General features: G+C 46.6%; 1 protein-coding gene across 2 annotated transcripts in view; it reads right to left on the minus strand.

Annotated features, from left to right (window-relative positions):
- The window catches only part of LOC129825428 (leucine-rich repeat and fibronectin type-III domain-containing protein 2-like), a 163296-nt gene that overhangs the window by 10376 nt on the left and 126615 nt on the right, over positions 1 to 26305 (minus strand). For both annotated transcript variants that reach the window (XM_055885524.1, XM_055885523.1), the window contains one exon: positions 6282 to 7678. In XM_055885524.1, coding sequence (XP_055741499.1) covers positions 6282 to 7657 — 1376 coding nt within the window. In that variant the 5' untranslated portion in view covers positions 7658 to 7678. The remainder of the gene's footprint in view (positions 1 to 6281; positions 7679 to 26305) is intronic.

The raw sequence follows: 26305 nt of genomic DNA on the forward strand, positions 1-26305 counted from the left end.
CTGCTGAATTGTACTATAGCGATAGTGGGGGAGATTAAATGGAACTTGACGCTCGCCTGTGTCTATACCCTTGAGTATATATCCTGCCATAAAACATCCTGCTATGGTAACTATAATGGATGAGTGCATTATAGAAAAACAGCTAACTTTGGGAGTGTCAAACAGTGCAACTGCAGCATTAGCTCAGTGTTGATTAGTGGTTTGGCTTGTGTTGTTAAGCTCAAGGTTTGATTAATGGTTTGGCTTGTGTTGTTAAGCTCAAGGTTTGATTAGTGGTTTGGCTTGTGTTGTTAAGCTCAAGGTTGATTAGTGGTTTGGCTTGTGTTGTTAAGCTCAAGGTTGATTAGTGGTTTGGCTTGTGTTGTTAAGCTCAAGGTTTGATTAGTGGTTTGGCTTGTGTTGTTAAGCTCAAGGTTGATTAGTGGTTTGGCTTGTGTTGTTAAGCTCAATGTTGATTCGTGGTTTGGCTTGTGTTGTTAAGCTCAAGGTTTGATTAGTGGTTTGGCTTGTGTTGTTAAGCTCAAGGTTTGATTAGTGGTTTGGCTTGTGTTGTTAAGCTCAAGGTTGATCAGTGGTTTGGCTTGTGTTGTTAAGCTCAAGGTTGATTAGTGGTTTGGCTTGTGTTAAGCTCAAGGTTTGATTAGAGGTTTGGCTTGTGTTGTTAAGCTCAAGGTTGATTAGTGGTTTGGCTTGTGTTGTTAAGCTCAAGGTTTGATTAGTGGTTTGGCTTGTGTTGTTAAGCTCAAGGTTTGATTAGTGGTTTGGCTTGTGTTGTTAAGCTCAAGGTTGATTAGTGGTTTGGCTTGTGTTGTTAAGCTCAAGGTTTGATTAGTGATTTGGCTTGTGTTGTTAAGCTCAAGGTTGATTAGAGGTTTGGCTTGTGTTGTTAAGCTCAAGGTTGATTAGTGGTTTGGCTTGTGTTGTTAAGCTCAAGGTTTGATTCGTGGTTTGGCTTGTGTTGTTAAGCTCAAGGTTTGATTAGTGGTTTGGCTTGTGTTGTTAAGCTCAAGGTTTGATTAGTGGTTTGGCCTGTGTTGTTAAGCTCAAGGTTGATTAGTGGTTTGGCTTGTGTTGTTAAGCTCAAGGTTGATTAGTGGTTTGGCTTGTGTTGTTAAGCTCAAGGTTGATTAGTGGTTTGGCTTGTGTTGATAAGCTCAAGGTTTGATTAGTGGTTTGGCTTGTGTTGTTAAGCTCAAGGTTTGATTAGTGGTTTGGCTTGTGTTGTTAAGCTCAAGGTTGATTAGTGGTTTGGCTTGTGTTGTTAAGCTCAATGTTTGATTAGTGGTTTGGCTTGTGTTGTTAAGCTCAAGGTTTGATTAGTGGTTTGGCGTGTGTTGTTAAGCTCAAGGTTTGATTAGTGGTTTGGCTTGTGTTGTTAAGCTCAAGGTTGATTAGTGGTTTGGCTTGTGTTGTTAAGCTCAAGGTTCATTAGTGGTTTGGCTTGTGTTGTTAAGCTCAAGGTTTGATTAGTGGTTCGGCTTGTGTTGTTAAGCTCAAGGTTGATTAGTGGTTTGGCTTGTGTTGTTAAGCTCAAGGTTGATTAGTGGTTTGGCCTGTGTTGTTAAGCTCAAGGTTGATTAGTGGTTTGGCTTGTGTTGTTAAGCTCAAGGTTTGATTAGTGGTTTGGCTTGTGTTGTTAAGCTCAAGGTTTGATTAGTGGTTTGGCATGTGTTGTTAAGCTCAAGGTTTGATTAGTGGTTTGGCTTGTGTTGTTAAGCTCAAGGTTGATTAGTGGTTTGGCTTGTGTTGTTAAGCTCAAGGTTTGATTAGTGGTTTGGCTTGTGTTGTTAAGCTCAAGGTTGATTAGTGGTTTGGCTTGTGTTGTTAAGCTCAAGATTGATTAGTGGTTTGGCTTGTGTTGTTAAGCTCAAGGTTTGGTTAGCATGTTGGCGTGTGTTGTTAAGCTCAAGGTTTGGTTAGTGGTTTGTCTTGTGTTGTTAAGCTCAGGGTTGATTCGTGGTTTGGCTTGTGTTGTTAAGCTCAAGGTTTGATTAGTGGTTTGGCTTGTGTTGTTAAGCTCAAGGTTTGGTTAGTATGTTGGCTTGTGTTGTTAAGCTCAAGGTTTGGTTAGTATGTTGGCTTGTGTTGTTAAGCTCAAGGTTTGGTTAGTATGTTGGCTTGTGTTGTTAAGCTCAAGGTTGATTAGTGGTTTGGCTTGTGTTGTTAAGCTCAAGGTTTGATTAGTGGTTTGGCTTGTGTTGTTAAGCTCAAGGTTTGATTAGTGGTTTGGCATGTGTTGTTAAGCTCAAGGTTGATTCGTGGTTTGGCTTGTGTTGTTAAGCTCAAGGTTGATTAGTGGCTTGGCTTGTGTTGTTAAGCTCAAGGTTTGGTTAGTATGTTGGCGTGTGTTAAGCTCAAGGTTTGGTTAGTGGTTTGTCTTGTGTTGTTAAGCTCAAGGTTGATTCGTGGTTTGGCTTGTGTTGTTAAGCTCAATGTTGATTACTGGTTTGGCTGGTGTTGTTAAGCTCAAGGTTTGGTTAGTATGTTGGCTTGTGTTTTTAAGCTCAAGGTTGATTCGTGGTTTGGCTTGTGTTGTTAAGCTCAATGTTGATTAGTGGTTTGGCTTGTGTTGTTAAGCTCAAGGTTTGGTTAGTATGTTGGCTTGTGTTGTTAAGCTCAAGGTTTGATTAGTATGTTGCCTTCTGTGGTTAAACTCAAGGTTGATTAGTATGTTGGCTTGTGTTGTTAAGCTCAAGGTTTGGTTAGTATGTTGGCTTGTGTTGTTAAGCTCAAGGTTTGGTTAGTATGTTGGCTTCTGTTGTTAAGCTCAAGGTTGATTAGTTTGTTGGCTTCTGTTGTTAAGCTCAAGGTTGATTAGTTTGTTGGCTTCTGTTGTTAAGCTTAAGGTTGATTAGTGTGTTGGCTTGTGTTGTTAAGTCAAGGTTTGGTTAGTGTGTTTTGGCTTGTGTTGTTACGCTCAAGGTTTGGTTAGTGTGTTGGCTTGTTTTTTTTTGCCTTTACAAAGAATAAATAAGCATAACAGAGCTTGTAAACTCTCTTTTTTGAATAACTTTGGCTTTTCAAAGATAATCCTCATACGAGCACATCAATACACACAACAATTACAATAAGGGTTGTTAAATCCAAAGCTAATGATCGCTAGAAAACTATTCATCATAAAGATGACGGCATCACTCTCTGCCTGAAACGCACCATTAATATGCAAATGCAGATCCCATTTAATTTCTGTAAAAAGACTCTCTAAACGTCGTGGAATGCCAGAATATTTCATTACATTATTACTGACATGGGATGTTATCTGTTCACTCATACCCAAATCAGACACATTTTAAAGATCACATTCTCAAGTATTAATGTCTTGGCCTAAGGATAGGTTCAACAGATAAAATATCAAATGGGTCCAGAGCAAGGCTCTAGATGGGCAAGATCACTATCTTTGTCTAAAGAGTAATGGGAATATCATTTGGGGAGTGCTTATATTTGGCTGTCAAACACTAGTACAAGTGTGTAATGGAAATTTGTTTTTTTGGGGTCACCATTGTGGAGCATGGAGGACGAGGTGTAATGGTGAAGCTGTCGGTGATTTATTTAGAAGTCAAGTCACACTTAACCAGCATGGCTACCACAGCATTCTGCAGCGCTAGGCAAAGGATGGCTACTTTGAAAAATCTCAAATACAAAATATATTTTGATTTGTTTAACATTTTTGTTGGTTACTACATGATTCCATATGTGTTATTTCATTGTTTTTTTTCTTCACTATTATTCTACAATATAGAAAATAGTAAAAATAAAGAAAAACCCTGGAATGAGTAGGTGTGTCCAAACTTTGACTGGTACTGAAAGTGTCAGCAACCACAGCTAATGAAGTCACTGAAACCCTGAACAAGGAGCTGCAGTCTGTTTTGGAATGGGTGGCCAGTAATAAACTGGGCCTGAACATATCTAAAACTAAGAGCATTGTATTTTGGTACAAATCATTCCCTAAGCTCTAGACCTCAGCTGAATCTGGTAATGAATGGTGTGGCTGTTGAACAAGTTGAGGAGACTAAACTACTTGGTGTTACCTTAGAATATAAACTGTCATGGTCAAAACATGTATATTCAATGGTTGTAAAGATGGGGGAGGCCTGTCCATAATAAAGAGATGCTCTGCTTTTCGGACACCACACTCAAGAAAGTCCTGCAGGCTCTAGTTTTGTATTATCTTGATTATTGTCCAGTCATGTGGTCAAGTGCTGAAAATAATACCTAGTTAAGCTGCAGCTGGCCCAGAACAGAGCGTCACATCTTCCTCTTCATTGTAATCAGACGGCTGACATAAGTACTATGCAGCCAGTCTCTCTTGGTTAAGAGTTGAGGAGAGACAGACTGCATCACTTCCTCTTTTACAAAAAACATGAATGTGTTAAAAATTTCCAATTGTTTGCATAGTGAACTTAGATACAGCTCTGACACACACTCTTACCCCACCAGACATGCCACTAGGGGTCTTTTCACAGTCCCCAAATCCTGAAAAAATTTAAGAAAGCTTACAGTATTATATAAAGAAATTATTGCATGGAACTATACATGTATACTGTATATTGCTCAAATAAATAGCAAACCTGGTTTTACAAAAAACGACGAAGCAACAGCTCACGGCACAGCGCCTCTCCCCTATTTGACGTAGATATCGTGTGTATGTATTGATATGTAGGCTATGTGTGCCGTTTTTAAATTCATGTAGTTCTGTGCATAAGCTGTTCATGTCTATGAATGTTCTGTACTATGTCAAATGTCATGTTTTGTGTGGACCCAGGAAGAGTAGCTGCTGTTTTCGCAACAGCTAATGGGGTTCCCTAATAAAATACCAAATACCAAAACTAAAATGTTTCTCTGTGATGCAAGAGGTATGGAACGTGGATCCACCACCACTTTCCGCGACTTCAGCTAACAGCCAATAATAGTGGCCCCAGGACCTTGCTATCATTTCTGAAACACATCGTCAAGCCGAGGAGAAGCATAGGCATTAAATCACATGGGATGGTACAATCAAACCATTATATGGTAAAGGATTGCTCTGAGGGACTCATTGCAATTGAACTGAAGTATTACTGAAAGTCCGTGTCTGACACATAACTTCCATTACTATGTCCACGTATAGCACCTTCTTTGGCTTCTATTGCTGCTTATACAACCCTGATGGATGAAGAAAATAGGCTTAACGTATTCTGGGTATATATTCTATCTTGCCCTAACCATAGGGTAAATAAATATACTATTATATTGTTCTCCGAGCGCTGCGTCTTTTATCGCCTGGGGATTCAGATTTGTCATAGAAAAGAGAAAACACTTAGGATTTTCTACAGATTTGTTTTGATGAGAAAGGACTGGTTGTTCTAATGGAGAGTCATACTGTATGCGATAACAAAGCTCTATACTGACTATAGTACTACATATCATTATTTTCATGGCAGGTATAGTACAAATTAGAGTTAACAACTTACATTCCAATCCCTTTGAAAAAAAGTGTATATAATAAACTAGAAAGCAATCATAGCCAAGTGTAGTGGTAATGATGAGCAGAAATAAATTCTGTCTGATGAGATATAGACCTATATGTCACTAAAGTGTGACAGTACAACTCTCGAAGTCTATGGCTGAAGTGATCTGCCTTTCTCTAGGTTTTAACAGAGTAACTAATTTAAATGGCATGAAATAATTGGATTTCTTTTCCAACTGGTTTCACAGTCGTTTGGAGATGTGCTAATATACTATATATCAGCTTCCTGTAATACACTTTCAGCCTCATCAAATAGCTGCTGTAGTGGATTGACAGAATATCCATCCATTAAGCTTAGGGATGAAATTCTCTTATTTATGGCCAACTTAGCATAATGGAGCTGATGCTTAGCGACCGAAACGTCAGATGATGAAAAAGGCAGTGGAAAGTGAAGAGTGTGTTGTTTCGCTGTCGAACAATTCAACGGACAGACAGAAACAATGGATGATGGATGGATCACTTAGGATTAACAACACCATTGTAGGCTATATTGTTATGGAAAAACAGGGTATGAAAGCTGCTGGTTCTTTACACATGGCAGTGTTATTGATACTGTGTATTTTATTTAGTGTAAACAGCATGATTTACTGTTTGGTACAATTCATCTTCATCATTCTTCTTTTGTGAAAGCTGAGAGACATTATCTTTAGGTAAACAAAACAAGTCGACTGGAGTATTAAAACAACACTTGTATTGAGCGTCTCCTCCATCTTTTGTTCCCTCATAGATCTAAGCTATTGGTGTTCCTACTTCTCTGAAAATGAAGGTTTGTTACCTGTAGATGAGGACTTCATCGTCGGAACAGTTGTATTGGAGCTGGTACATCTTTACCTTGGGCGCTGCCTTGCTGACGGTCCACTTAACCAAGGCTGAAATGGCCGTCACCTCTGACACAGTGACCACTTTCTCCGGGGGGGTCTTTGGAACCCCCTTGCTTATCCTGGTGGTGCCGGTGATATCCGAGAGGCGGGACTTGGGCTGTGAGGCCTGACCGGTGCCGTTGCTGAGGTGGGGCAGCTGGATGATTGACAGATCAACTGAGGCGGTGGACTCCCCGGCCACGTTGGCCGCGATGCAGGTGAAGGTACCGTAGTCCTTGGAAGTGGTGATGAGAATCTCCAGGGTGCCGTTGCCGTAGACAACAGTTCGGGACGAGTTGCCAAGGACACGGTCGTCGGGGGCCATCCAGTGGATGGTGGGCGTGGGGTCTCCAATGGCCTCGCACCTCAGGCTGGCCATCTGGCCCTCCAGCACCAGCATCCTGTGGGTGTGCTGAGTGATGAGGGGTGGCTCGCACACAAACTCCTCCTCCCTCACATACCAGAAGTAGCGCCCCTTCAGGTTGGAAGGGGAAGCGCATGTCTCCTGATCATCGTCCCTCTCCAGCCGCCGCAGCCACAGCACCTCACAGTTACAATGCAGGGGGTTCCCCCCGATGCCAAGGGACAGCTGGGGGGCGTAGGGAGTGGTCATCATCACTGAATCCTGGGCCCTGGCGAAGATGGGGTCTGGGGGCAGCTTCTGCAGTCGGTTGGAGGTGAGATCCAAGCGAGCCAGTCTCTCTAGATCAGTAAAGGTCCCCTCAGGGATGAAATCCAGGAGGTTATGGTCAAGACTCAACTGGTGGAGGGAGACCATCAGCTTGACTGAGTCCCAGGGCAGGCTCCTCAGGTTATTGTAGGACAGATCCAGATCCTCTAGGGAGGGTGCAAGGTCTTCCAAGGCCCGGTCCGAGATGCGTCCCAACTGATTGTTGTTAAGGATGAGGTGCTGCAGGTTGACCAGGCCCCGGAGATCATCGGGACCCAGCTCTATGAGTCGGTTGTTGTCCAGGTGTAAGGAGCGCAGGGTCTCCAGGTCGCTGAAGGAGAAGGGCTGGATGTAGCTGATGGTGTTGCGGCTGAGCGTCAGATCCACCAGGTCGGTCATGTTGGCAAAGTCCTGCTGGGTGATGCGGAGGATGTAGTTTCCGCCCAGCCGGAGCTCCACAGTGCGCCGGTCGATGTCCAGTGGGACGAAGAGCAAGCCTTTGGAGGGACACAGGGTCCCCAGGGACTCGGACAGGTTCTGGCACACACAGTACTTTGGGCATGCGTGGGTCAACAACACTGCGGTTCCCAGGACCAGCAGGCAACAGAGGATGTGGTCCATGGTAGAGTCACACAAAGGAATCTACAGAGAGAGAGAGAGAGAGAGAGAGAGAGAGAGAGAGAGGGAGAGATACAGACAGAGAGAGACGAGAGAGAGAGAGAGAGAGAGAGAGAGAGAGAGAGAGGGAGAGATACAGACAGAGAGAGACGAGAGAGAGAGAGAGAAGAGAATAGAAAATAGGAGAAGAGAGAGAGGTGGAGGGAGAAAGAGAAGAGAAGAATATATATATATATATATATATAGAGAGAGAGAGAGAAGAGAAGAATAGAGAGAGAGATAAAGAAAGAAAGACATAATTAGTTCTTCCATAGTACGCAGTCTACTTCTCCTTTCACTGTGGCAGACAATTATGATCTCATGTAAACTATCTGATCTCTGCCTAGAGCGGTGGGGTTTTGGGGCTTGTTGTTGACAGGCTACAGCAGTAGGGTTTTGGGGCTTGTTGTTGACAGGCTACAGCAGTAGGGTTTTGGGGCCTGTTATTGACAGGCTAAAGCAGTAGGGTTTTGGGGCCTGTTATTGACAGGCTAAAGCAGTAGGGTTTTGGGGCCTGTTATTGACAGGCTACAGCAGTAGGGTTTGGGGGCCTGTTATTGACAGGCTACAGCAGTAGGGTTCTGGGGCCTGTTATTGACAGGCTACAGCAGTAGGGTTTTGGGGCCTATTGTTGACAGGCTACATCAGTAGGGTTTTGGGGCCTGTTATTGACAGGCTACAGCAGTAGGGTTTTGGGCCTGTTGTTGACAGGTTACAGCAGTAGAATTTTGGGGCTTGTTGTTGACAGGCTACATTAGTAGAATTTTGGGGCTTGTTGTTGACAGGCTACAGCAGTAGGGTTTTGGGGCTTGTTATTTACAGGCTACTGCAGTAGGGTTTTTGGGCCTGTTGTTTACAAGCTACAGCAGCAGGGTTTTGAGGCCTGTTGTTGACAGGTTCCAGCAGTAGGGTTTTGGGGCCTGTTGTTGACAGGCAACAGCAGTAGGGTTTGGGGGCCTGTTATTGACAGGCTAAAGCAGTAGGGTTTGGGGGCCTGTTATTGACAGGCTACATCAGCAGCGTTTTGGGGCTTGTTGTTTACAGGCTACTGCATTAGGGTTTTTGGGCCTGTTGTTTACAAGCTACAGCAGCAGGGTTTTGAGGCCTGTTGTTGACACATCAGTATAGTTTTGGGGCCTGTTATTGACAGGTTACAGCAGTAGGGTTTGGGGCCTGTTATTGACAGGCTACATCAGTAGGGTTGTGGGGCCTGTTGTTGACAGGCTACAGCAGTAGGGTTTTGGGGCCTGTTATTGACAGGCTACAGCAGTAGGGTTTTGGGGGATTGTTGTTGACAGGTTACAGCAGTAGGGTTTTTGGGCCTGTTGTTGACACATCAGTATAGTTTGGGGGCTTGTTGTTGACAGGCTACAGCAGTAGGGTTTTTGGGCCTGTTGTTGACACATCAGTATAGTTTTGGGGCTTGTTGTTTACAGGCTACAGCAGTAGGGTTTTTGGGGCCTGTTGTTGAAAGGCTACTGCAGTAGGGTTTTTGGGCCTGTTGTTTACAGGTTACAGCAGTAGGGTTTTTGGGCCTGTTGTTGACACATCAGTATAGTTTTGGGGCTTGTTGTTGACAGGCTACATCAGTAAGTTTTTTGGGCCTGTTGTTTATAGGCTACAGCAGTAGGGTTTTGGGCTACTGCAGTAGGGGTTTTGGGGCTGTTGTTTACAGGCTACAGCAGTAGGGTTTTTGTGCCTGTTGTTGATACATCAGTAGAGTTTTTGGGCTTGTTGTTGACAGGCTACATCAGTAGGGTTTTGGGGCTTGTTGTTGACAGGCTACACCAGTAGGCTTTTGGGGCTTGTTGTTAACAGGCTACAGCAGTAGGGTTTTGGGGCTTGTTGTTGACAGGCTTACAGCAGTAGGGTTTTTTGGCCTGTTATTGACAGGCTACACCAGTAGGGTTTTGGGGCCTGTTGTTGACAGGCTACTGCAGTAGAGTTTTTGGGCCTGTTGTTTACAGGCTACAGCAGTAGGGTTTTTGGGCCTGTTGTTGACACATCAGTAGAATTTTGGGGCTTGTTGTTGACAGGCTACAACAGTAGGGTTTTGGGGCCTGTTGCTTACAGTTTACAGCAGTAGGGTTTTTGGGCCTGTTGTTGTCACAGCAGTAGGGTTTTGCGGCTTGTTGTTGACAGGCAACATAAGTAGGGTTTTGGGGGCCTGCTGTTGACAGGCTACAGCAGTAGGGTTTTTGGGGCTTGTTGTTGACAGGTTACAGCAGTAGGGTTTTTGGGGCTTGTTGTTTACAGGCTACAGCAGTAGGGTTTTTGGGGCCTGTTGTTGAAAGGCTACACCAGTAGGGTTTTGGGGCCTGTTGTTGACAGGCTACTGCAGTAGAGTTTTTGGGCCTGTTGTTTACAGGCTACAGCAGTAGGGTTTTTGGGCCTGTTGTTGTCACAGCAGTAGGGTTTTGCGGCTTGTTGTTGACAGGCAACATAAGTAGGGTTTTGGGGGCCTGCTGTTGACAGGCTACAGCAGTAGGGTTTTTGGGGCTTGTTGTTGACAGGCTACGGCAGTAGGGTTTTTGGAGCCTGTTGTTGAAAGGCTACTGCAGTAGGGTTTTTGGGCCTGTTGTTGACACATCAGTATAGTTTTGGGGCGTGTTGTTGACAGGCTACATCAGCAGCGTTTTGGGGCTTGTTGTTTACAGGCTACTGCATTAGGGTTTTTGGGCCTGTTGTTTACAAGCTACAGCAGCAGGGTTTTGAGGCCTGTTGTTGACACATCAGTATAGTTTTGGGGCCTGTTATTGACAGGTTACAGCAGTAGGGTTTGGGGCCTGTTATTGACAGGCTACATCAGTAGGGTTGTGGGGCCTGTTGTTGACAGGCTACAGCAGTAGGGTTTTGGGGCCTGTTATTGACAGGCTACAGCAGTAGGGTTTTGGGGGATTGTTGTTGACAGGTTACAGCAGTAGGGTTTTTGGGCCTGTTGTTGACACATCAGTATAGTTTGGGGGCTTGTTGTTGACAGGCTACAGCAGTAGGGTTTTTGGGCCTGTTGTTGAAAGGCTACTGCAGTAGGGTTTTTGGGCCTGTTGTTTACAGGTTACAGCAGTAGGGTTTTTGGGCCTGTTGTTGATACATCAGTAGAGTTTTTGGGCTTGTTGTTGACAGGCTACAGCAATAGGGTTTTTGGGCCTGTTGTTAACAGGTTACAGCAGTAGGGTTTTGGGGCTTGTTGTTGACAGGCTACATCAGTAAGTTTTTTGGGCCTGTTGTTTATAGGCTACAGCAGTAGGGTTTTGGGCTACTGCAGTAGGGGTTTTGGGGCTGTTGTTTACAGGCTACAGCAGTAGGGTTTTTGTGCCTGTTGTTGATACATCAGTAGAGTTTTTGGGCTTGTTGTTGACAGGCTACAGCAATAGGGTTTTTGGGCCTGTTGTTAACAGGTTACAGCAGTAGTGTTTTGGGGCTTGTTGTTGACAGGCTACATCAGTAGGGCTTTGGGGCTTGTTGTTGACAGGCTACATCAGTAGGGTTTTGGGGCTTGTTGTTAACAGGCTACAGCAGTAGGGTTTTGGGGCTTGTTGTTGACAGGCTACAGCAGTAGGGTTTTTTGGCCTGTTATTGACAGGCTACACCAGTAGGGTTTTGGGGCCTGTTGTTGACAGGCTACTGCAGTAGAGTTTTTGGGCCTGTTGTTTACAGGCTACAGCAGTAGGGTTTTTGGGGCCTGTTGTTGTCACAGCAGTAGGGTTTTGCGGCTTGTTGTTGACAGGCTACAACAGTAGGGTTTTGGGGCCTGTTGCTTACAGTTTACAGCAGTAGGGTTTTTGGGCCTGTTGTTGTCACAGCAGTAGGGTTTTGCGGCTTGTTGTTGACAGGCAACATAAGTAGGGTTTTGGGGGCCTGCTGTTGACAGGCTACAGCAGTAGGGTTTTTGGGGCTTGTTGTTGACAGGTTACAGCAGTAGGGTTTTTGGGGCTTGTTGTTTACAGGCTACAGCAGTAGGGTTTTTGGGGCCTGTTGTTGAAAGGCTACTCCAGTAGGGTTTTGGGGCCTGTTGTTGACAGGCTACTGCAGTAGAGTTTTTGGGCCTGTTGTTTACAGGCTACAGCAGTAGGGTTTTTGGGCCTGTTGTTGTCACAGCAGTAGGGTTTTGCGGCTTGTTGTTGACAGGCAACATAAGTAGGGTTTTGGGGGCCTGCTGTTGACAGGCTACAGCAGTAGGGTTTTTGGGGCTTGTTGTTGACAGGCTACGGCAGTAGGGTTTTTGGAGCCTGTTGTTGAAAGGCTACTGCAGTAGGGTTTTTGGGCCTGTTGTTGACACATCAGTATAGTTTTGGGGCGTGTTGTTGACAGGCTACATCAGTAAGTTTTTTGGGCCTGTTGTTTATAGGCTACAGCAGTAGGGTTTTGGGCTACTGCAGTAGGGATTTTGGGGCTGTCGTTTACAGGCTACAGCAGTAGGGTTTTTGTGCCTGTTATTGACAGGTTACAGCAGAGGGTTTGGGGGCTTGTTATTGACAGGCTACATCAGCAGCGTTTTGGGGCTTGTTGTTTACAGGCTACTGCATTAGGGTTTTTGGGCCTGTTGTTTACAAGCTACAGCAGCAGGGTTTTGAGGCCTGTTGTTGACACATCAGTATAGTTTTGGGGCCTGTTATTGACAGGTTACAGCAGTAGGGTTTGGGGCCTGTTATTGACAGGCTACATCAGTAGGGTTGTGGGGCCTGTTGTTGACAGGCTACAGCAGTAGGGTTTTGGGGCCTGTTATTGACAGGCTACAGCAGTAGGGTTTTGGGGGATTGTTGTTGACAGGTTACAGCAGTAGGGTTTTTGGGCCTGTTGTTGACACATCAGTATAGTTTGGGGGCTTGTTGTTGACAGGCTACAGCAGTAGGGTTTTTGGGCCTGTTGTTGACACATCAGTATAGTTTTGGGGCTTGTTGTTTACAGGCTACAGCAGTAGGGTTTTTGGGGCCTGTTGTTGAAAGGCTACTGCAGTAGGGTTTTTGGGCCTGTTGTTTACAGGTTACAGCAGTAGGGTTTTTGGGCCTGTTGTTGACACATCAGTATAGTTTTGGGGCTTGTTGTTGACAGGCTACATCAGTAAGTTTTTTGGGCCTGTTGTTGACAGGCTACAGCAGTAGGGTTTTTTGGCCTGTTATTGACAGGCTACACCAGTAGGGTTTTGGGGCCTGTTGTTGACAGGCTACTGCAGTAGAGTTTTTGGGCCTGTTGTTTACAGGCTACAGCAGTAGGGTTTTTGGGGCCTGTTGTTGACACATCAGTAGAATTTTGGGGCTTGTTGTTGACAGGCTACAACAGTAGGGTTTTGGGGCCTGTTGCTTACAGTTTACAGCAGTAGGGTTTTTGGGCCTGTTGTTGTCACAGCAGTAGGGTTTTGCGGCTTGTTGTTGACAGGCAACATAAGTAGGGTTTTGGGGGCCTGCTGTTGACAGGCTACAGCAGTAGGGTTTTTGGGGCTTGTTGTTGACAGGTTACAGCAGTAGGGTTTTTGGGGCTTGTTGTTTACAGGCTACAGCAGTAGGGTTTTTGGGGCCTGTTGTTGAAAGGCTACTCCAGTAGGGTTTTGGGGCCTGTTGTTGACAGGCTACTGCAGTAGAGTTTTTGGGCCTGTTGTTTACAGGCTACAGCAGTAGGGTTTTTGGGCCTGTTGTTGTCACAGCAGTAGGGTTTTGCGGCTTGTTGTTGACAGGCAACATAAGTAGGGTTTTGGGGGCCTGCTGTTGACAGGCTACAGCAGTAGGGTTTTTGGGGCTTGTTGTTGACAGGCTACGGCAGTAGGGTTTTTGGAGCCTGTTGTTGAAAGGCTACTGCAGTAGGGTTTTTGGGCCTGTTGTTGACACATCAGTATAGTTTTGGGGCGTGTTGTTGACAGGCTACATCAGTAAGTTTTTTGGGCCTGTTGTTTATAGGCTACAGCAGTAGGGTTTTGGGCTACTGCAGTAGGGATTTTGGGGCTGTCGTTTACAGGCTACAGCAGTAGGGTTTTTGTGCCTGTTATTGACAGGTTACAGCAGAGGATTTGGGGGCTTGTTATTGACAGGCTACATCAGCAGCGTTTTGGGGCTTGTTGTTTACAGGCTACTGCATTAGGGTTTTTGGGCCTGTTGTTTACAAGCTACAGCAGCAGGGTTTTGAGGCCTGTTGTTGACACATCAGTATAGTTTTGGGGCCTGTTATTGACAGGTTACAGCAGTAGGGTTTGGGGCCTGTTATTGACAGGCTACATCAGTAGGGTTGTGGGGCCTGTTGTTGACAGGCTACAGCAGTAGGGTTTTGGGGCCTGTTATTGACAGGCTACAGCAGTAGGGTTTTGGGGGATTGTTGTTGACAGGTTACAGCAGTAGGGTTTTTGGGCCTGTTGTTGACACATCAGTATAGTTTGGGGGCTTGTTGTTGACAGGCTACAGCAGTAGGGTTTTTGGGCCTGTTGTTGACACATCAGTATAGTTTTGGGGCTTGTTGTTTACAGGCTACAGCAGTAGGGTTTTTGGGGCCTGTTGTTGAAAGGCTACTGCAGTAGGGTTTTTGGGCCTGTTGTTTACAGGTTACAGCAGTAGGGTTTTTGGGCCTGTTGTTGACACATCAGTATAGTTTTGGGGCTTGTTGTTGACAGGCTACATCAGTAAGTTTTTTGGGCCTGTTGTTTATAGGCTACAGCAGTAGGGTTTTGGGCTACTGCAGTAGGGGTTTTGGGGCTGTTGTTTACAGGCTACAGCAGTAGGGTTTTTGTGCCTGTTGTTGATACATCAGTAGAGTTTTTGGGCTTGTTGTTGACAGGCTACAGCAGTAGGGTTTTTGGGCCTGTTGTTAACAGGTTACAGCAGTAGGGTTTTGGGGCTTGTTGTTGACAGGCTACATCAGTAGGGTTTTGGGGCTTGTTGTTGACAGGCTACACCAGTAGGGTTTTGGGGCTTGTTGTTAACAGGCTACAGCAGTAGGGTTTTGGGGCTTGTTGTTGACAGGCTTACAGCAGTAGGGTTTTTTGTCCTGTTATTGACAGGCTACACCAGTAGGGTTTTGGGGCCTGTTGTTGACAGGCTACTGCAGTAGAGTTTTTGGGCCTGTTGTTTACAGGCTACAGCAGTAGGGTTTTTGGGCCTGTTGTTGACACATCAGTAGAATTTTGGGGCTTGTTGTTGACAGGCTACAACAGTAGGGTTTTGGGGCCTGTTGCTTACAGTTTACAGCAGTAGGGTTTTTGGGCCTGTTGTTGTCACAGCAGTAGGGTTTTGCGGCTTGTTGTTGACAGGCAACATAAGTAGGGTTTTGGGGGCCTGCTGTTGACAGGCTACAGCAGTAGGGTTTTTGGGGCTTGTTGTTGACAGGTTACAGCAGTAGGGTTTTTGGGGCTTGTTGTTTACAGGCTACAGCAGTAGGGTTTTTGGGGCCTGTTGTTGAAAGGCTACACCAGTAGGGTTTTGGGGCCTGTTGTTGACAGGCTACTGCAGTAGAGTTTTTGGGCCTGTTGTTTACAGGCTACAGCAGTAGGGTTTTTGGGCCTGTTGTTGTCACAGCAGTAGGGTTTTGCGGCTTGTTGTTGACAGGCAACATAAGTAGGGTTTTGGGGGCCTGCTGTTGACAGGCTACAGCAGTAGGGTTTTTGGGGCTTGTTGTTGACAGGCTACGGCAGTAGGGTTTTTGGAGCCTGTTGTTGAAAGGCTACTGCAGTAGGGTTTTTGGGCCTGTTGTTGACACATCAGTATAGTTTTGGGGCGTGTTGTTGACAGGCTACATCAGTAAGTTTTTTGGGCCTGTTGTTTACAGGCTACAGCAGTAGGGTTTTTGGGCCTGTTGTTGTCACAGCAGTAGGGTTTTGCGGCTTGTTGTTGACAGGCAACATAAGTAGGGTTTTGGGGGCCTGCTGTTGACAGGCTACAGCAGTAGGGTTTTTGGGGCTTGTTGTTGACAGGCTACATCAGCAGCGTTTTGGGGCTTGTTGTTTACAGGCTACTGCATTAGGGTTTTTGGGCCTGTTGTTTACAAGCTACAGCAGCAGGGTTTTGAGGCCTGTTGTTGACACATCAGTATAGTTTTGGGGCCTGTTATTGACAGGTTACAGCAGTAGGGTTTGGGGGCCTGTTATTGACAGGCTACAGCAGTAGGGTTCTGGGGCCTGTTATTGACAGGCTACAGCAGTAGGGTTTTGGGGCCTATTGTTGACAGGCTACATCAGTAGGGTTTTGGGGCCTGTTATTGACAGGCTACAGCAGTAGGGTTTTGGGCCTGTTGTTGACAGGTTACAGCAGTAGAATTTTGGGGCTTGTTGTTGACAGGCTACATTAGTAGAATTTTGGGGCTTGTTGTTGACAGGCTACAGCAGTAGGGTTTTGGGGCTTGTTATTTACAGGCTACTGCAGTAGGGTTTTTGGGCCTGTTGTTTACAAGCTACAGCAGCAGGGTTTTGAGGCCTGTTGTTGCAGGTTACAGCAGTAGGGTTTTGGGGCCTGTTGTTGACAGGCAACAGCAGTAGGGTTTGGGGGCCTGTTATTGACAGGCTAAAGCAGTAGGGTTTGGGGGCCTGTTATTGACAGGCTACATCAGCAGCGTTTTGGGGCTTGTTGTTTACAGGCTACTGCATTAGGGTTTTTGGGCCTGTTTTTTACAAGCTACAGCAGCAGGGTTTTGAGGCCTGTTGTTGACACATCAGTATAGTTTTGGGGCCTGTTATTGACAGGTTACAGCAGTAGGGTTTGGGGCCTGTTATTGACAGGCTACATCAGTAGGGTTGTGGGGCCTGTTGTTGACAGGCTACAGCAGTAGGGTTTTGGGGCCTGTTATTGACAGGCTACAGCAGTAGGGTTTTGGGGGATTGTTGTTGACAGGTTACAGCAGTAGGGTTTTTGGGCCTGTTGTTGACACATCAGTATAGTTTGGGGGCTTGTTGTTGACAGGCTACAGCAGTAGGGTTTTTGGGCCTGTTGTTGACACATCAGTATAGTTTTGGGGCTTGTTGTTTACAGGCTACAGCAGTAGGGTTTTTGGGGCCTGTTGTTGAAAGGCTACTGCAGTAGGGTTTTTGGGCCTGTTGTTTACAGGTTACAGCAGTAGGGTTTTTGGGCCTGTTGTTGATACATCAGTAGAGTTTTTGGGCTTGTTGTTGACAGGCTACATCAGTAAGTTTTTTGGGCCTGTTGTTTATAGGCTACAGCAGTAGGGTTTTGGGCTACTGCAGTAGGGGTTTTGGGGCTGTTGTTTACAGGCTACAGCAGTAGGGTTTTTGTGCCTGTTGTTGATACATCAGTAGAGTTTTTGGGCTTGTTGTTGACAGGCTACAGCAATAGGGTTTTTGGGCCTGTTGTTAACAGGTTACAGCAGTAGGGTTTTGGGGCTTGTTGTTGACAGGCTACATCAGTAGGGCTTTGGGGCTTGTTGTTGACAGGCTACATCAGTAGGGTTTTGGGGCTTGTTGTTAACAGGCTACAGCAGTAGGGTTTTGGGGCTTGTTGTTGACAGGCTACAGCAGTAGGGTTTTTTGGCCTGTTATTGACAGGCTACACCAGTAGGGTTTTGGGGCCTGTTGTTGACAGGCTACTGCAGTAGAGTTTTTGGGCCTGTTGTTTACAGGCTACAGCAGTAGGGTTTTTGGGGCCTGTTGTTGACACATCAGTAGAATTTTGGGGCTTGTTGTTGACAGGCTACAACAGTAGGGTTTTGGGGCCTGTTGCTTACAGTTTACAGCAGTAGGGTTTTTGGGCCTGTTGTTGTCACAGCAGTAGGGTTTTGCGGCTTGTTGTTGACAGGCAACATAAGTAGGGTTTTGGGGGCCTGCTGTTGACAGGCTACAGCAGTAGGGTTTTTGGGGCTTGTTGTTGACAGGTTACAGCAGTAGGGTTTTTGGGGCTTGTTGTTTACAGGCTACAGCAGTAGGGTTTTTGGGGCCTGTTGTTGAAAGGCTACTCCAGTAGGGTTTTGGGGCCTGTTGTTGACAGGCTACTGCAGTAGAGTTTTTGGGCCTGTTGTTTACAGGCTACAGCAGTAGGGTTTTTGGGCCTGTTGTTGTCACAGCAGTAGGGTTTTGCGGCTTGTTGTTGACAGGCAACATAAGTAGGGTTTTGGGGGCCTGCTGTTGACAGGCTACAGCAGTAGGGTTTTTGGGGCTTGTTGTTGACAGGCTACGGCAGTAGGGTTTTTGGAGCCTGTTGTTGAAAGGCTACTGCAGTAGGGTTTTTGGGCCTGTTGTTGACACATCAGTATAGTTTTGGGGCGTGTTGTTGACAGGCTACATCAGTAAGTTTTTTGGGCCTGTTGTTTACAGGCTACAGCAGTAGGGTTTTTGGGCCTGTTGTTGTCACAGCAGTAGGGTTTTGCGGCTTGTTGTTGACAGGCAACATAAGTAGGGTTTTGGGGGCCTGCTGTTGACAGGCTACATCAGTAGGGTTTTTGGGGCTTGTTGTTGACAGGCTACATCAGCAGCGTTTTGGGGCTTGTTGTTTACAGGCTACTGCATTAGGGTTTTTGGGCCTGTTGTTTACAAGCTACAGCAGCAGGGTTTTGAGGCCTGTTGTTGACACATCAGTATAGTTTTGGGGCCTGTTATTGACAGGTTACAGCAGTAGGGTTTGGGGCCTGTTATTGACAGGCTACATCAGTAGGGTTGTGGGGCCTGTTGTTGACAGGCTACAGCAGTAGGGTTTTGGGGCCTGTTATTGACAGGCTACAGCAGTAGGGTTTTGGGGGATTGTTGTTGACAGGTTACAGCAGTAGGGTTTTTGGGCCTGTTGTTGACACATCAGTATAGTTTGGGGGCTTGTTGTTGACAGGCTACAGCAGTAGGGTTTTTGGGCCTGTTGTTGACACATCAGTATAGTTTTGGGGCTTGTTGTTTACAGGCTACAGCAGTAGGGTTTTTGGGGCCTGTTGTTGAAAGGCTACTGCAGTAGGGTTTTTGGGCCTGTTGTTTACAGGTTACAGCAGTAGGGTTTTTGGGCCTGTTGTTGATACATCAGTAGAGTTTTTGGGCTTGTTGTTGACAGGCTACATCAGTAAGTTTTTTGGGCCTGTTGTTTATAGGCTACAGCAGTAGGGTTTTGGGCTACTGCAGTAGGGGTTTTGGGGCTGTTGTTTACAGGCTACAGCAGTAGGGTTTTTGTGCCTGTTGTTGATACATCAGTAGAGTTTTTGGGCTTGTTGTTGACAGGCTACAGCAATAGGGTTTTTGGGCCTGTTGTTAACAGGTTACAGCAGTAGGGTTTTGGGGCTTGTTGTTGACAGGCTACATCAGTAGGGCTTTGGGGCTTGTTGTTGACAGGCTACAGCAGTAGGGTTTTGGGGCTTGTTGTTAACAGGCTACAGCAGTAGGGTTTTGGGGCTTGTTGTTGACAGGCTACAGCAGTAGGGTTTTTTGGCCTGTTATTGACAGGCTACACCAGTAGGGTTTTGGGGCCTGTTGTTGACAGGCTACTGCAGTAGAGTTTTTGGGCCTGTTGTTTACAGGCTACAGCAGTAGGGTTTTTGGGGCCTGTTGTTGACACATCAGTAGAATTTTGGGGCTTGTTGTTGACAGGCTACAACAGTAGGGTTTTGGGGCCTGTTGCTTACAGTTTACAGCAGTAGGGTTTTTGGGCCTGTTGTTGTCACAGCAGTAGGGTTTTGCGGCTTGTTGTTGACAGGCAACATAAGTAGGGTTTTGGGGGCCTGCTGTTGACAGGCTACAGCAGTAGGGTTTTTGGGGCTTGTTGTTGACAGGCTACGGCAGTAGGGTTTTTGGAGCCTGTTGTTGAAAGGCTACTGCAGTAGGGTTTTTGGGCCTGTTGTTGACACATCAGTATAGTTTTGGGGCGTGTTGTTGACAGGCTACATCAGTAAGTTTTTTGGGCCTGTTGTTTATAGGCTACAGCAGTAGGGTTTTGGGCTACTGCAGTAGGGATTTTGGGGCTGTCGTTTACAGGCTACAGCAGTAGGGTTTTTGTGCCTGTTATTGACAGGTTACAGCAGAGGGTTTGGGGGCTTGTTATTGACAGGCTACATCAGCAGCGTTTTGGGGCTTGTTGTTTACAGGCTACTGCATTAGGGTTTTTGGGCCTGTTGTTTACAAGCTACAGCAGCAGGGTTTTGAGGCCTGTTGTTGACACATCAGTATAGTTTTGGGGCCTGTTATTGACAGGTTACAGCAGTAGTGTTTGGGGCCTGTTATTGACAGGCTACATCAGTAGGGTTGTGGGGCCTGTTGTTGACAGGCTACAGCAGTAGGGTTTTGGGGCCTGTTATTGACAGGCTACAGCAGTAGGGTTTTGGGGGATTGTTGTTGACAGGTTACAGCAGTAGGGTTTTTGGGCCTGTTGTTGACACATCAGTATAGTTTGGGGGCTTGTTGTTGACAGGCTACAGCAGTAGGGTTTTTGGGCCTGTTGTTGACACATCAGTATAGTTTTGGGGCTTGTTGTTTACAGGCTACAGCAGTAGGGTTTTTGGGGCCTGTTGTTGAAAGGCTACTGCAGTAGGGTTTTTGGGCCTGTTGTTTACAGGTTACAGCAGTAGGGTTTTTGGGCCTGTTGTTGACACATCAGTATAGTTTTGGGGCTTGTTGTTGACAGGCTACATCAGTAAGTTTTTTGGGCCTGTTGTTTATAGGCTACAGCAGTAGGGTTTTGGGCTACTGCAGTAGGGGTTTTGGGGCTGTTGTTTACAGGCTACAGCAGTAGGGTTTTTGTGCCTGTTGTTGATACATCAGTAGAGTTTTTGGGCTTGTTGTTGACAGGCTACAGCAGTAGGGTTTTTGGGCCTGTTGTTAACAGGTTACAGCAGTAGGGTTTTGGGGCTTGTTGTTGACAGGCTACATCAGTAGGGTTTTGGGGCTTGTTGTTGACAGGCTACACCAGTAGGGTTTTGGGGCTTGTTGTTAACAGGCTACAGCAGTAGGGTTTTGGGGCTTGTTGTTGACAGGCTTACAGCAGTAGGGTTTTTTGTCCTGTTATTGACAGGCTACACCAGTAGGGTTTTGGGGCCTGTTGTTGACAGGCTACTGCAGTAGAGTTTTTGGGCCTGTTGTTTACAGGCTACAGCAGTAGGGTTTTTGGGCCTGTTGTTGACACATCAGTAGAATTTTGGGGCTTGTTGTTGACAGGCTACAACAGTAGGGTTTTGGGGCCTGTTGCTTACAGTTTACAGCAGTAGGGTTTTTGGGCCTGTTGTTGTCACAGCAGTAGGGTTTTGCGGCTTGTTGTTGACAGGCAACATAAGTAGGGTTTTGGGGGCCTGCTGTTGACAGGCTACAGCAGTAGGGTTTTTGGGGCTTGTTGTTGACAGGTTACAGCAGTAGGGTTTTTGGGGCTTGTTGTTTACAGGCTACAGCAGTAGGGTTTTTGGGGCCTGTTGTTGAAAGGCTACACCAGTAGGGTTTTGGGGCCTGTTGTTGACAGGCTACTGCAGTAGAGTTTTTGGGCCTGTTGTTTACAGGCTACAGCAGTAGGGTTTTTGGGCCTGTTGTTGTCACAGCAGTAGGGTTTTGCGGCTTGTTGTTGACAGGCAACATAAGTAGGGTTTTGGGGGCCTGCTGTTGACAGGCTACAGCAGTAGGGTTTTTGGGGCTTGTTGTTGACAGGCTACGGCAGTAGGGTTTTTGGAGCCTGTTGTTGAAAGGCTACTGCAGTAGGGTTTTTGGGCCTGTTGTTGACACATCAGTATAGTTTTGGGGCGTGTTGTTGACAGGCTACATCAGTAAGTTTTTTGGGCCTGTTGTTTACAGGCTACAGCAGTAGGGTTTTTGGGCCTGTTGTTGTCACAGCAGTAGGGTTTTGCGGCTTGTTGTTGACAGGCAACATAAGTAGGGTTTTGGGGGCCTGCTGTTGACAGGCTACAGCAGTAGGGTTTTTGGGGCTTGTTGTTGACAGGCTACATCAGCAGCGTTTTGGGGCTTGTTGTTTACAGGCTACTGCATTAGGGTTTTTGGGCCTGTTGTTTACAAGCTACAGCAGCAGGGTTTTGAGGCCTGTTGTTGACACATCAGTATAGTTTTGGGGCCTGTTATTGACAGGTTACAGCAGTAGGGTTTGGGGGCCTGTTATTGACAGGCTACAGCAGTAGGGTTCTGGGGCCTGTTATTGACAGGCTACAGCAGTAGGGTTTTGGGGCCTATTGTTGACAGGCTACATCAGTAGGGTTTTGGGGCCTGTTATTGACAGGCTACAGCAGTAGGGTTTTGGGCCTGTTGTTGACAGGTTACAGCAGTAGAATTTTGGGGCTTGTTGTTGACAGGCTACATTAGTAGAATTTTGGGGCTTGTTGTTGACAGGCTACAGCAGTAGGGTTTTGGGGCTTGTTATTTACAGGCTACTGCAGTAGGGTTTTTGGGCCTGTTGTTTACAAGCTACAGCAGCAGGGTTTTGAGGCCTGTTGTTGCAGGTTACAGCAGTAGGGTTTTGGGGCCTGTTGTTGACAGGCAACAGCAGTAGGGTTTGGGGGCCTGTTATTGACAGGCTAAAGCAGTAGGGTTTGGGGGCCTGTTATTGACAGGCTACATCAGCAGCGTTTTGGGGCTTGTTGTTTACAGGCTACTGCATTAGGGTTTTTGGGCCTGTTTTTTACAAGCTACAGCAGCAGGGTTTTGAGGCCTGTTGTTGACACATCAGTATAGTTTTGGGGCCTGTTATTGACAGGTTACAGCAGTAGGGTTTGGGGCCTGTTATTGACAGGCTACATCAGTAGGGTTGTGGGGCCTGTTGTTGACAGGCTACAGCAGTAGGGTTTTGGGGCCTGTTATTGACAGGCTACAGCAGTAGGGTTTTGGGGGATTGTTGTTGACAGGTTACAGCAGTAGGGTTTTTGGGCCTGTTGTTGACACATCAGTATAGTTTGGGGGCTTGTTGTTGACAGGCTACAGCAGTAGGGTTTTTGGGCCTGTTGTTGACACATCAGTATAGTTTTGGGGCTTGTTGTTTACAGGCTACAGCAGTAGGGTTTTTGGGGCCTGTTGTTGAAAGGCTACTGCAGTAGGGTTTTTGGGCCTGTTGTTTACAGGTTACAGCAGTAGGGTTTTTGGGCCTGTTGTTGATACATCAGTAGAGTTTTTGGGCTTGTTGTTGACAGGCTACATCAGTAAGTTTTTTGGGCCTGTTGTTTATAGGCTACAGCAGTAGGGTTTTGGGCTACTGCAGTAGGGGTTTTGGGGCTGTTGTTTACAGGCTACAGCAGTAGGGTTTTTGTGCCTGTTGTTGATACATCAGTAGAGTTTTTGGGCTTGTTGTTGACAGGCTACAGCAATAGGGTTTTTGGGCCTGTTGTTAACAGGTTACAGCAGTAGGGTTTTGGGGCTTGTTGTTGACAGGCTACATCAGTAGGGCTTTGGGGCTTGTTGTTGACAGGCTACATCAGTAGGGTTTTGGGGCTTGTTGTTAACAGGCTACAGCAGTAGGGTTTTGGGGCTTGTTGTTGACAGGCTACAGCAGTAGGGTTTTTTGGCCTGTTATTGACAGGCTACACCAGTAGGGTTTTGGGGCCTGTTGTTGACAGGCTACTGCAGTAGAGTTTTTGGGCCTGTTGTTTACAGGCTACAGCAGTAGGGTTTTTGGGGCCTGTTGTTGACACATCAGTAGAATTTTGGGGCTTGTTGTTGACAGGCTACAACAGTAGGGTTTTGGGGCCTGTTGCTTACAGTTTACAGCAGTAGGGTTTTTGGGCCTGTTGTTGTCACAGCAGTAGGGTTTTGCGGCTTGTTGTTGACAGGCAACATAAGTAGGGTTTTGGGGGCCTGCTGTTGACAGGCTACAGCAGTAGGGTTTTTGGGGCTTGTTGTTGACAGGTTACAGCAGTAGGGTTTTTGGGGCTTGTTGTTTACAGGCTACAGCAGTAGGGTTTTTGGGGCCTGTTGTTGAAAGGCTACTCCAGTAGGGTTTTGGGGCCTGTTGTTGACAGGCTACTGCAGTAGAGTTTTTGGGCCTGTTGTTTACAGGCTACAGCAGTAGGGTTTTTGGGCCTGTTGTTGTCACAGCAGTAGGGTTTTGCGGCTTGTTGTTGACAGGCAACATAAGTAGGGTTTTGGGGGCCTGCTGTTGACAGGCTACAGCAGTAGGGTTTTTGGGGCTTGTTGTTGACAGGCTACGGCAGTAGGGTTTTTGGAGCCTGTTGTTGAAAGGCTACTGCAGTAGGGTTTTTGGGCCTGTTGTTGACACATCAGTATAGTTTTGGGGCGTGTTGTTGACAGGCTACATCAGTAAGTTTTTTGGGCCTGTTGTTTACAGGCTACAGCAGTAGGGTTTTTGGGCCTGTTGTTGTCACAGCAGTAGGGTTTTGCGGCTTGTTGTTGACAGGCAACATAAGTAGGGTTTTGGGGGCCTGCTGTTGACAGGCTACATCAGTAGGGTTTTTGGGGCTTGTTGTTGACAGGCTACATCAGCAGCGTTTTGGGGCTTGTTGTTTACAGGCTACTGCATTAGGGTTTTTGGGCCTGTTGTTTACAAGCTACAGCAGCAGGGTTTTGAGGCCTGTTGTTGACACATCAGTATAGTTTTGGGGCCTGTTATTGACAGGTTACAGCAGTAGGGTTTGGGGCCTGTTATTGACAGGCTACATCAGTAGGGTTGTGGGGCCTGTTGTTGACAGGCTACAGCAGTAGGGTTTTGGGGCCTGTTATTGACAGGCTACAGCAGTAGGGTTTTGGGGGATTGTTGTTGACAGGTTACAGCAGTAGGGTTTTTGGGCCTGTTGTTGACACATCAGTATAGTTTGGGGGCTTGTTGTTGACAGGCTACAGCAGTAGGGTTTTTGGGCCTGTTGTTGACACATCAGTATAGTTTTGGGGCTTGTTGTTTACAGGCTACAGCAGTAGGGTTTTTGGGGCCTGTTGTTGAAAGGCTACTGCAGTAGGGTTTTTGGGCCTGTTGTTTACAGGTTACAGCAGTAGGGTTTTTGGGCCTGTTGTTGATACATCAGTAGAGTTTTTGGGCTTGTTGTTGACAGGCTACATCAGTAAGTTTTTTGGGCCTGTTGTTTATAGGCTACAGCAGTAGGGTTTTGGGCTACTGCAGTAGGGGTTTTGGGGCTGTTGTTTACAGGCTACAGCAGTAGGGTTTTTGTGCCTGTTGTTGATACATCAGTAGAGTTTTTGGGCTTGTTGTTGACAGGCTACAGCAATAGGGTTTTTGGGCCTGTTGTTAACAGGTTACAGCAGTAGGGTTTTGGGGCTTGTTGTTGACAGGCTACATCAGTAGGGCTTTGGGGCTTGTTGTTGACAGGCTACATCAGTAGGGTTTTGGGGCTTGTTGTTAACAGGCTACAGCAGTAGGGTTTTGGGGCTTGTTGTTGACAGGCTACAGCAGTAGGGTTTTTTGGCCTGTTATTGACAGGCTACACCAGTAGGGTTTTGGGGCCTGTTGTTGACAGGCTACTGCAGTAGAGTTTTTGGGCCTGTTGTTTACAGGCTACAGCAGTAGGGTTTTTGGGGCCTGTTGTTGACACATCAGTAGAATTTTGGGGCTTGTTGTTGACAGGCTACAACAGTAGGGTTTTGGGGCCTGTTGCTTACAGTTTACAGCAGTAGGGTTTTTGGGCCTGTTGTTGTCACAGCAGTAGGGTTTTGCGGCTTGTTGTTGACAGGCAACATAAGTAGGGTTTTGGGGGCCTGCTGTTGACAGGCTACAGCAGTAGGGTTTTTGGGGCTTGTTGTTGACAGGTTACAGCAGTAGGGTTTTTGGGGCTTGTTGTTTACAGGCTACAGCAGTAGGGTTTTTGGGGCCTGTTGTTGAAAGGCTACTCCAGTAGGGTTTTGGGGCCTGTTGTTGACAGGCTACTGCAGTAGAGTTTTTGGGCCTGTTGTTTACAGGCTACAGCAGTAGGGTTTTTGGGCCTGTTGTTGTCACAGCAGTAGGGTTTTGCGGCTTGTTGTTGACAGGCAACATAAGTAGGGTTTTGGGGGCCTGCTGTTGACAGGCTACAGCAGTAGGGTTTTTGGGGCTTGTTGTTGACAGGCTACGGCAGTAGGGTTTTTGGAGCCTGTTGTTGAAAGGCTACTGCAGTAGGGTTTTTGGGCCTGTTGTTGACACATCAGTATAGTTTTGGGGCGTGTTGTTGACAGGCTACATCAGTAAGTTTTTTGGGCCTGTTGTTTATAGGCTACAGCAGTAGGGTTTTGGGCTACTGCAGTAGGGATTTTGGGGCTGTCGTTTACAGGCTACAGCAGTAGGGTTTTTGTGCCTGTTATTGACAGGTTACAGCAGAGGGTTTGGGGGCTTGTTATTGACAGGCTACATCAGCAGCGTTTTGGGGCTTGTTGTTTACAGGCTACTGCATTAGGGTTTTTGGGCCTGTTGTTTACAAGCTACAGCAGCAGGGTTTTGAGGCCTGTTGTTGACACATCAGTATAGTTTTGGGGCCTGTTATTGACAGGTTACAGCAGTAGGGTTTGGGGCCTGTTATTGACAGGCTACATCAGTAGGGTTGTGGGGCCTGTTGTTGACAGGCTACAGCAGTAGGGTTTTGGGGCCTGTTATTGACAGGCTACAGCAGTAGGGTTTTGGGGGATTGTTGTTGACAGGTTACAGCAGTAGGGTTTTTGGGCCTGTTGTTGACACATCAGTATAGTTTGGGGGCTTGTTGTTGACAGGCTACAGCAGTAGGGTTTTTGGGCCTGTTGTTGACACATCAGTATAGTTTTGGGGCTTGTTGTTTACAGGCTACAGCAGTAGGGTTTTTGGGGCC

This window comes from Salvelinus fontinalis, chromosome 27, assembly GCF_029448725.1.
Source record: "Salvelinus fontinalis isolate EN_2023a chromosome 27, ASM2944872v1, whole genome shotgun sequence".
NCBI classification, from domain to species: Eukaryota; Metazoa; Chordata; class Actinopteri; order Salmoniformes; family Salmonidae; genus Salvelinus; species Salvelinus fontinalis.